The sequence below is a fragment of the Gymnodraco acuticeps genome, unplaced genomic scaffold (genome assembly GCF_902827175.1).
Source record: "Gymnodraco acuticeps unplaced genomic scaffold, fGymAcu1.1, whole genome shotgun sequence".
NCBI lineage: Eukaryota > Metazoa > Chordata > Actinopteri > Perciformes > Bathydraconidae > Gymnodraco > Gymnodraco acuticeps.
The window spans coordinates 1,493,575-1,503,885 of record NW_022991001.1 but is presented as its reverse complement, the minus strand read 5'-3'; the positions used below and the strand labels follow the sequence as shown (position 1 = coordinate 1,503,885).

General features: G+C 41.5%; 1 protein-coding gene across 2 annotated transcripts; it reads left to right on the top strand.

Moving 5' to 3' along the window:
• The first annotated feature begins 5,618 nt into the window (after window positions 1–5,618).
• LOC117559322 (transmembrane protein 74) lies at window positions 5,619–7,154 on the top strand. Of its 2 annotated transcripts, XM_034236038.1 has the most exons (2): window positions 5,631–5,751; window positions 6,073–7,154. In XM_034236038.1, the coding sequence occupies exon 2, from the start codon at window positions 6,083–6,085 to the stop codon at window positions 6,857–6,859; it is 777 nt and encodes a 258-aa protein (XP_034091929.1). In that variant the 5' UTR covers window positions 5,631–5,751; window positions 6,073–6,082; the 3' UTR covers window positions 6,860–7,154. The 2 variants fall into 2 exon arrangements, with proteins under 2 accessions (XP_034091928.1, XP_034091929.1); XM_034236037.1 differs by having other exon boundaries at window positions 5,619–7,154.
• Window positions 7,155–10,311: the final 3,157 nt, after the last annotated feature.

The following is a 10,311-nucleotide window of genomic DNA, read 5'->3' as shown; positions in this document are numbered from 1 at the left end:
AAAGGTTCCATGACATGGCCATTCTACTGATCATAATTCCATTGTTGAGGTCTACTAGAATAGATTTATATTGTTCAATGTTCCAAACTCACATTGGTTTCTCATACAGCATCTCTGTATAGTATGTGTATTCACTCTCTGTCCTAAACGGCTTGTTGGAGCTCCTGCCCCCCCCCCCCCCCCCCCATGAGCCCAGTGTGCTCTGATTGGTCAGCTCGCCCACTCTGTTCTGATAAGTCCACCACCGTTACAGCGGAACATCAGTGATTATTTTTTACAATGGCGTTTGTTAGCAACCAGAAAATGACACCAGTAATGACAAACAGATGAGAATGCTGCGTGGGGTCTGGGTGCCGTGTTGGTGGGACGTTGCGCGGCTCGCTGCTGCGAGGAGCGGACAGTGTGAGCTGGGCTCATTTCCTGGTTACTGCGTGGGGTCTGCGAGACATCGCAAATGGACGCGGGAAGGAGGGGATGCTGAGGGGCCTGCAGCACCCCCATCTGCGAGGCTCCACTAGCACCCGCACCCCCAAACGCGGCACGCCTACAGTGTAAGCGTGCCACAGTTTCGCTGCTCCACTAGCATCCCCCCCCCCAGCGCGTCACAGTTTCGCCACAGAGAGAGTGTAGTGTGTGTGTGTGAGGAGCTCCACGGATTGGTCTACCAATGGGTCCAGTTGGGTATGGGCACGTCACTATACCCAGGAAGAAAAAGAGAAATGTCCAATCAGGCGTTCTGGGGCAGCATAGACAGGTATTTTCTGTGTTAGAGTTTTACTCGCTACAGGGTGTACTTTGAGGGTTTGTGACTTTACAGACCGTTTACATGCAGAAAAAGCTTCATAGCACACAAGGGGACGGGTAATAACCAGAAAAGCATGACATGGGACCTTTAAAATCTTCTTCTGGTTCCTGCTTGGTGTTCCCATCTGACGCTCCTACTGGCTCCAGATCCTCTGCCCTGCCTCGACCTACCTTCTGCCAGGTTGTCTGCTTGGACTGAGCTTACCTCTGTTGTTTACCTGCCCTGTCCTGTGCCTGCTGAGATTTGGCATTCATAATCATTACCCACTGTTTCTGGTTTCCTGTGTGCTGCATTTGTGTTCAAACACTGTGTTTTGAGCAACACAAGTGCCATAAGGTTCCATTACATCGGAGAGAAGGCAGACATCTTTACAGTCTGCGACTCACAGAGGAAGGGAAGAGGAACAATCATTATTTTTGTGAACTGTCAATAAAAAATATGAACTATGAATCAATTATTTAGCCAATCAGCAATATAAGGGTTTCAAATCATACGATATTTAGTTGTAACGTGTCACACATTCATGTCTTTAGTAGAGGAACTTACTGTCTCCTGGACCCTGCAGACTCTTAGTCCGTATGCCATCTCTCTTCCTCTGTCCGAAATGTTAACGCCACCCTAAGGCACCAAATGCACAGCTAACAGAGCGTACAACACGTGTGGAGCACCAGTTAGCATCAGGGTGGTTGATCTCGGTAAAGAGAGGAAATGACCTTGAATGGTGGAGCATTGAAGCGCTTTGTAATCATAACCTTTGGCTATGTATAGCCTACATATGCTCCAGTGCTTTGCTGAGGCAGCGGAGCTGGAGGATTACTATAAGGGGGTCAGGAAGTGGAATTTACCCATTCCTGCATATTGTGGCTGTCATTTGAAAACCTTGTGACGCCAATGATGTTTAATTCAATTGAAAGACGGAATTAACCTTCTGTTTGTCGAAGAAAAAGCCTTAAATGAATATTCTAAACTTCTTTTGTCCATCTGACAGTATTGTTGATTTGTTTGTTCCTGGAAAGTTGCCAGTTTGGAGATACGAGCTCTTCCCTGAGAACTGGCTATAAAGGATTGGACATGGTGGTGATTGAATATCAAAGTTTCTTCCAGCTGCAGGATGCTCCTCTGGAAATGGGCCAGATTTGAAAAGGCTAATTTCATAGGTGGGGAATCCCTTTTTCTGGACTTTGAGCCGTTCTTTTGTTACAATAATATTGTTTGAAAGCATACTGTAGCGATAATTACGTTGAATACGTTGGCAGGACGGTTAATCCAGTAATTAATACAACCTTTCTTTGACTAGTGATCCTGTTTGGTTAAGTGCTGTTGATCACACTGAGATAATGTCATATTAATTACTGGGAATTTGTGGGGCTGAGCTAAATAATGCAGAGTGTTTATTTTAAATACACTATTTAAGGAATGGGTTGACATTTTGGGCAATGTGCTTTTTTTGCATTCTTTCTGAATATTGGACTGGAATATCAATGACCACTCTTGTTTCAGTTCTTACAGCTTAGTTTAGCATAAAGACTGGACATCAGCTATCATGGCTCTGTAGACATGCAGAAAAAGTCTGTATACAAACACCTATTTCTGTACGGATTAAAACGATGGAATACGACATATAACTTCAGACAGATCAAGGCTCTTTGCCAAGCTAAACTCACTAGCTGCAGACCGTGGCCTAATATTGACCGTAAAGATAGGAGATTGCAATCAAGTCACTTTCTGCAAGAAGGTAAATATGTGTATTTTCATAAACCTAGGACAGAAAAATGTTCACCAGAATTTCAAACTGCAATCAGACCTTGAATAAATAATCCATCAAAATCCGAAATAACCTTAAAAAATAAGTTATTAGCTACAGGGCCCCTGCTTTTATTTGTATTTGTTTGTATTTATTTATAGAAGGACCATGCATACAAAAACATTAATCTCAGCAAAGAGAAGAGATGCAATATGCCAGATTATAGCTAATAGCTCATTTCCATCTGTGGTCCTCAGACAGGTTCATAACAATCAATAAACAAATAATAACATTGCATCATCTCTATCAGTCAAACAATTTAAAAACCTGATTTAAGTACAGCTCAATAAATTAATACATAGTACACGTGAAATACACTTTCTCGGTCACTCAAATAATTACAAAAGCCTGATTTAAATTCAGGTTACGAACATAATACTTAGTACACTTCAAATACACTTAAATAAAATATCTAAGATATAGTATGACAATACAGTTCAAATTAAAAAACTCAGATTACAATGTAATTCATGTTGGCATGACTGGTTGCTTAATATCATTTTTTTTGCACCATAGGAAAGCGAGTTGAAATCAGTACAGGTTTTAAGTTCAACTGGAAGAGTATTCCAGTGCTTGATGGCCGTAAACGAAAATGCTGATGGTCCAAAGGCAGTGCGCTTCAGAGGGAGGTTAGATCTGCATTTGATGCAGATCTGGAGTTTCTGCAACTCTGCTCACGGCGAAACTGAAAAAAAAACCTCAACGGTGGTGTTGTAGAATTGTGAATGATTCTGAATACCAATCGAACTCGGGAAAGTAGAACAAGACTATCAAAACTGAAAAGTTTGTATTTGGACAGTATATTGCTGAACTTTGACCTGCCAAAGAAGAGCCTGAACACACACTTTACCTTGAGCAATCAATAACGCATAAATAACATCACTTTAGAAATAAGCTTATCATGTGACCATTGTTCCCTTAAAACCCTCTAAGGTTATTAACAAATAACTTTAAAGTGGTTAGTATGGATGTTTTATAAATCAACACCTGCCATTTTAAACCAAGAACTACTTTTTTTGTGCCCATGAAAAATAAATGTTCCCGGCTTGTGTTTTTTGTTCTCTGTCCTCCGGCAGAACACTCACGTTATCTCATGATTAACCAGATGGACCCTCCAATGCAATCGACATCTAACCTCTAACCTTTCAGTAAGGAGCTTCAGGCCATCTGAACTAAAACATATTTTAAAAATAGCAATTGTATCTGATCATGTCCCATTTTTTAAAATGTCACCATCAATTGTTTGCTCATCTTAACTAATGAACTCTGGGTAATGATATGTTTTGACCTTTTTAAAGCGATAAAGCCTCACCAGGGTCGCAAATTATCCTTGGCTCGAAATCCTTTATGCAACACATCCTTATCGTGTTATTGTAAGTGTTAGAGAATATGTATTCCTTATTCCTAAGTGTCAAAGAATAATTCTTCCTTACTCCTAAGATATTTAACCTTATTGCCTGTTGACGTTTACAACCAAACCCTGGCTCTGTTATCTCTCTTAAGGAATGGGAGGCTCCAGCAATCTTGATAAACCAGTTCAACTCTCGGTCACGAAATGTGGTTTACGGCTGTGGGAACGTTGGCTTTCTAAGCTCCACAGATGTTTACGCCTCCCCCAATATGCTCATTAACTCTCTGTAAACTATTAAAAGGTCTATCGAGAGATAGGCGGATCAGAATTGACATGACAACCCACCCGTGCAGTCAGAACCTTTTGCTGCTGTGACTTGTGATATGAATTCTCCGGCCGTTGACTTGTAATAAACATCATTGTTTGACATCAAAGCTCCAACTCTCCTCGTGTCTCTCTGAGTCCTGACTCTCCATTGCTGCAGAAGTTTCCCTTACAGTAAGCTGCTGCCATTTGTTTGCATTTGTCCCTAAACTAAATACAATGTTTTACAGTTTTATGACAATTTATTGACATTTCCGACTGCAGGCATGTCCTTATTGCCACGTTAGCTGCACGGCTATGTATAACAATGGCAAACATTCAACCACCTTTTGTCCTGAATGTAATCTCAACAATTGTTGAGTGGATTTTTATGATATTTAATATAGACATCCAAGGTATCCAGAGGAGGTATCCCAATTAATTGTGTAGACCTTTTCTACTAGCACCAGATCTAGCGCTGATATTTACAGTTTTCAGTGAAATGGATTTCATGGATTTTGGTTCACTGAACATTCAAGTTCCCCTCAGGATGAACACAAGCTAAACTAAGCTTGTGACCAGTCCCTGCTCAACATCTGCATGTTCCAATGACACTATTAGCATTTGTATATGCTTATAGCATTTAGCTAAAGTAAGCATACAAAAAAATGCATACGTCTTCACAGCGCTGCACTGCTAACAGCAGAATACTATTGCTGGTAAATTATTAAAAGTGAGAAACTCTTGATTCTTTATTAATGATGTTCTAAACATGAATAACTGCAAAAATTAATTGTGCATTTAACTGGTTTTCTACTGTTTATTAGAAAGTGAGAAAGTTGGAACCCTTTATTAGGATGTCTTAAATAACTGCAGAATGTATGGTTTATTACCATAACTCATTTACATGTAAGCGCAGTTTTGCTGTTTCTTAATTAAGGGTATTATTAACCATTAATAATGGCTATTTAGTTTATTATCATTAGCTATTTGCGTTAAATGCAGTCTTTTTTATTAAAAAGTGAGGCACTTGTGATCCTGAATCAGATGGATTAACATTTAAATAACTGCAGATTTATGGTTTATGACCCTCTTAACTCATTGCATTAACAACGTGAGAAAATCATGACTTCACCATTACAAAAACACTCCCCAGCAAGAAAGACCTCCGGCTACCCAAAAGTTGCTCGTAATAATGACTTACAGCTCATAAAGAATTGATGAACCATCAATCAAACAATCAGTGCTCATAACTTCCCTGTGTGTTATGAGGAGGTGGTACAGTAATGTGAAATATCTCGCCGTGCAGTGTGCCGCCTGACTCATGTGATTAGTGAGCGTGTACCGGGAGCTGCTGGCTCGGCAATAAGAATCATGAGGCGGTGTGCTGAAGCCCGGTCCGTGGGAGGGGTCTGCCACAGCTTCCCCTCTGATTGACCAGGGAGCAGAAGCAGCCGAGGATGCGAGCAGCGACAGACGGGGAAAGAGGTACTCAGCAGACCGCACGTTGTTACTTAATAACCGATTGGCACACAATATGGTTGGAATTGGATTCATTAGCCTGTCGCATGGTTGCTAAGTGTTTTGGAGCAGCGATTGGAAAGGCAAACATAAGCGGAGCAGCGGAAATTATATTATGGCACTGTCTGTGTATTGTCTTGGGAGTGATTTAATACTTGCTCAGCTGTACTTTAAAATGCTTGCGGTGCATGCAGGAGAAATTATGCCTGTGCAAATACTTCAGATGCAGGAATAAAGTGGCTTTTCAGGTAGTTTAAACATATTTTTGTGTGCGTGTTTCACTGACAGAGACGGATGCATGGGCTTTGCAAAACGGGAAACCCAGCCCCGTGCTCAAATGGCTGATCTCGAACTGTTTGATTGTCACCAGCCCGATCTGAAAGACACCTCCCCGGGTTTAAATCAGCAAAGTGTCAACGAGGCGCTTCAGGGCTCAGCGCCATGGACAGAGACCCGGAGAGGCGCGCGTCCGGAGGAGGAAGCAGAGACATGTTTCACCCGCAAACAGCGAGCTGAAGATGATGATGTCAAACTGATAGGGACAAGTCCACAAAACTGCACACTGAGTCAGAGCTCCTCGAGTGAACTGTACGAGGAGGATTTGGTGGAGGAAGATGAGGAGGAGGACATCACGGAACTTTACTTGCTGTCCGACGAAGACCTCTCCTCTGAGGCTTCGGGGAAGTCTGTGGATTACGGCTTCATCATCGCGGTGACATGCCTGGTGACCGGTATCTCTTTGGTCGCCATATCCTACACGGTCCCCAGGGATGTGCGCGCCGACCCGGACAGTGTTTCCGCCCGGGAGATGGAGCGGCTGGAGCGGGAGAAAGCCAGGGTGGGGGCCCATCTGGACCGCTGTGTCATAGCGGGGCTGAGCCTGCTCACCCTCGGGGGCGTGCTGCTCTCCACCCTGCTCATGATCTCCATGTGGAAAGGGGAGATGATGAGGAGGAAAGCCTTTGCGTATTCCAAACACGCAGCAAAGTTGTACGGATCCATTAATCTGAGAGCTGGCTCGGAATCCTGCTCACATGTGTCAGGAACTGAGGAGGATTTAGAAGTGCTCAGCTGAATGCATGGACAGAACGAGAGGAAAGACTCAGAACAAGTATTCAGGAAATCCTACTAGTGCTGTACTGTTATCGTGGATGTAGTGGGGGGTCCACCGCCCTTTTTTAAATTTAATTTCTAACCGTTACGTTTTGTTGGTATGGAAATGTTTAAAGGTCATGTTTTCATTTTTTCAAGACGGTCTTATTTCATTCCTCACATGCCTTTATGTACACTGACAGAGTTCATGTTAGTCTGTTATTGTTCCTTCTGTCCATGCCGGCCTTGAACAGATCACTTCATAATCTTCTCAAATGTGGGACTTTGCTGGGGGGGGGGGGGGGGGGGGGGGGAGGGGGGTCCATGATCCATGAGTTTAAAATGGGGTGTGGCATTATATTCATGTGAGATTAGGTATTGTCTTAGGTATTGTCTTAGGTATTAGTAACCTTTATTTAAATCACATTGACTAACCCATATAACGTAACCCATAATACACCTCTTCACATCCATCATGGACATCAGCAACAATAACAGCAACCAATAACTCTTTCAAGTACATACTAGTATTTTACTTTTGAAATGTACAACATGAAATTTGCTTTCCTGAAATCCTGTTCAGTGTTGGACAGTGGTTTGCCTTACGATGATCTCTGACCCACCTTGATGTTGAACAATGCATTGCTACTTCTGACGCCCCCATTCCAGTGGATGTCCATGCCGATGCAGACTCTTATGATTGAAGGCCTGTGTGTACCACATGTAGCTGCAAGGGAAATAAATACTGAACCAGCAGCGATGTCACTGCTACTGCCTTCCTTTTCAACAGATGTGAGAAAAACAATTGCATGAATCCGTGTTCATTCCCGAAGACATTCTGTTTAATACAAATGTGACATGCTGGAGAGATGCTTGTGTTTGCTTGCTGAAACGCAAATAGTACTACCACAGGAGGTGTAATTCAATTTTGTGGTTGAGCACCGATGTCGGAGGAAGCTCAGTTTACGCCGAATACACTCGGGGCTTTTGACTGCAGATGTTCAAAAGCAGAGTGAATCAACAAACCCCGGGGGAAGAGCTCTCCTGGTAATTGGCGTTGGACTTAATTGCTCGTGGGAGGCCTGTGAATCAGTGGGAAAAAGAAAAAGAAATCCCAGAGCATTTTAACAAGTGCCTCAATCAAGCTCGCTTAGCACGCTTATTAAAAACCAAAGCTGCAAAACTGGAGGGAAATGTTACATCGCATTCAAGGCAGTAGGAAGTAATGGATGGCCTGCTCTGACAGAAGATGCTGTGAATGCTCAGAGTGTGCAGAAAGCAGTGCTGTGCCTCTGTAATTGGGTGTGCTTACGGCCAGCAGGATCACATTATCCTCCACACGACCTTCGCTCTCTCTCTCGCCTCGTTAATGTAATTAAAAAAGGCAGAATAAGCTGACCTTTAATTAAATATGAAGTTGATTCCTAGTATGTCTGGTTTTCATCACAGGTGTCCGGTGCTATGAGAGGGAAAGTTAGTTTGTGCTCACATTTTGAATCACACTCATCTGCTTCAGTGATTTCTTACATATCCCATAGCGACTTTTCGACAGGCATCAGAGAGAACAGCTGCGAGCTTCTTGTTGCTTAAAGTACGTGGGATAGGAGAGCGTGGTATAGCATAGCAAAAGCAACAGAGTGATGAATATGAACATGAAAGTCAGCCTTGTGATTTAAAACACAATCTGCAATGCACTCTGGTCTGTTGAGTCTGTGCAGAGGCCAGTCTTTCAACTGCTCATAAGTCTCCCACTTGATTCATTCAAAATTATTCAGTAGAAACAACTCTGACATCAACACTTGACATGTACCGCTAAGGACTTAGATAATCAGATATTTCTCTGTAACCATGCTGGAAATGTCTTATTCTGTCATCACATTGTTGCTGGGAATTACAGTGGACATAAGAGCCCTCGAAATGAAATGATGACTTGTCAACAACATAAAAGACCTCAAAGGTCTAATTGTCCATTTAAGGAACTAAACATTATATTTGTGGTTGTAGTCTATCTCACTTTATTGTGCTGAAACTATTTTGAAAGTAAAAAAATGAAATATGTTAATCTTAACCCAAAAACGTGTTTTCAAATGAGTCAAAACTCAATCCAATCTGCCATCTGCCATTCATTCATCCATCAATACATGTGTGTATAAGATCTCTTCTACATTCCCAGCATGTCACTATGACCTAGATTTAAAGGGGCTCTATTCTGCTCATTTTCAGGTTCATATTCAGTTCCTCTCCTGGGACATGTCTCCATGCTCTAATGTTCAGAAAGCTCTTTATTTCTCTCACACTGCCTGTGCTGCAGCACCTCTTTTCACCCTCTGTCTGACACCAGAGCCCAGTCTGCTCTGATTGGTTAGCTGGCCGGCTCTGTTGTGATTGGTCAACCTATTGAAGATGTCCCGCGCCTTAGCCTATCACGTACAATGTGTTTGAGCACTAGCCAATAGAAGCGCGAGTGTTACATAGTGATGTTACTCTGCAGACTATTTACATGAACAAAAACCCAAAGAAGACACGACTACAGGAAAGGGAAAACCCAAGAAGCAATATAGGGCCTATTTAACATACTATTACTATTATTAATTAAGCGTCTTTGAGTTAGAGAAAAGCGCTATAGAAATATAATTTATTATTATTATTATTACTATAACGCTAGCATTATTAAAACGAGCTAAACTCAGATTTGAGTAGTGTTTATTCTATTGTCATGAAACAGGAAGTCACTGTGCTGTGACTCACAACTTAAATATAGAACAGATTTGGAAAAATAACAAAGAAAATAAACTCAACAGCATACGGGTTGTAAAAGTAGACGGTTTATTTATATCAGAATACATGGAGAAATATAAGTGTTTCACACTACTGTATGTAGCTTAGAATAATCTGCTCATTTAGTCATGTTAGGTTGAAAGAATAATGTTATAAGCATTATGAATGAAGGTGTTGCATTAATCTTTGGGGGGCAATGCTATTTAAAATCTTGTTAGTTTATGTTTAGCTGGCACTACTTTGTCCAAACATTTTTCAAAAGTAAGTAAGAACTGGTTTGTGTAATGCAAATTGTTCTAAGTGTAAATCACCATTTCTTAAATGAGGTTAAGAGCTGGTGCTAACTGGTGTGTTTGTGTTGTGTGATCAAGACTTGATTATCAATGGTGGCAATGGCAATGGCAATGCATTCAAACAAACAATTCAACAGCTGCTGTCAGAATATAATTCTTTCTTATGTTGTTCAATTAAAAGCACACACAGTGCTCTGGAATAAACAGTCTGAGTCTAACTTTGACACATCCCAGGTATAAAGAAGCACAAGTACACTTAATATGCATCCATGTGCAAACCATTAATGTACTAAAAGTATATTATTGTTGATGTACTAACAATGTCCTAATTCATATATATTATACATGCGATTAAGACACATTC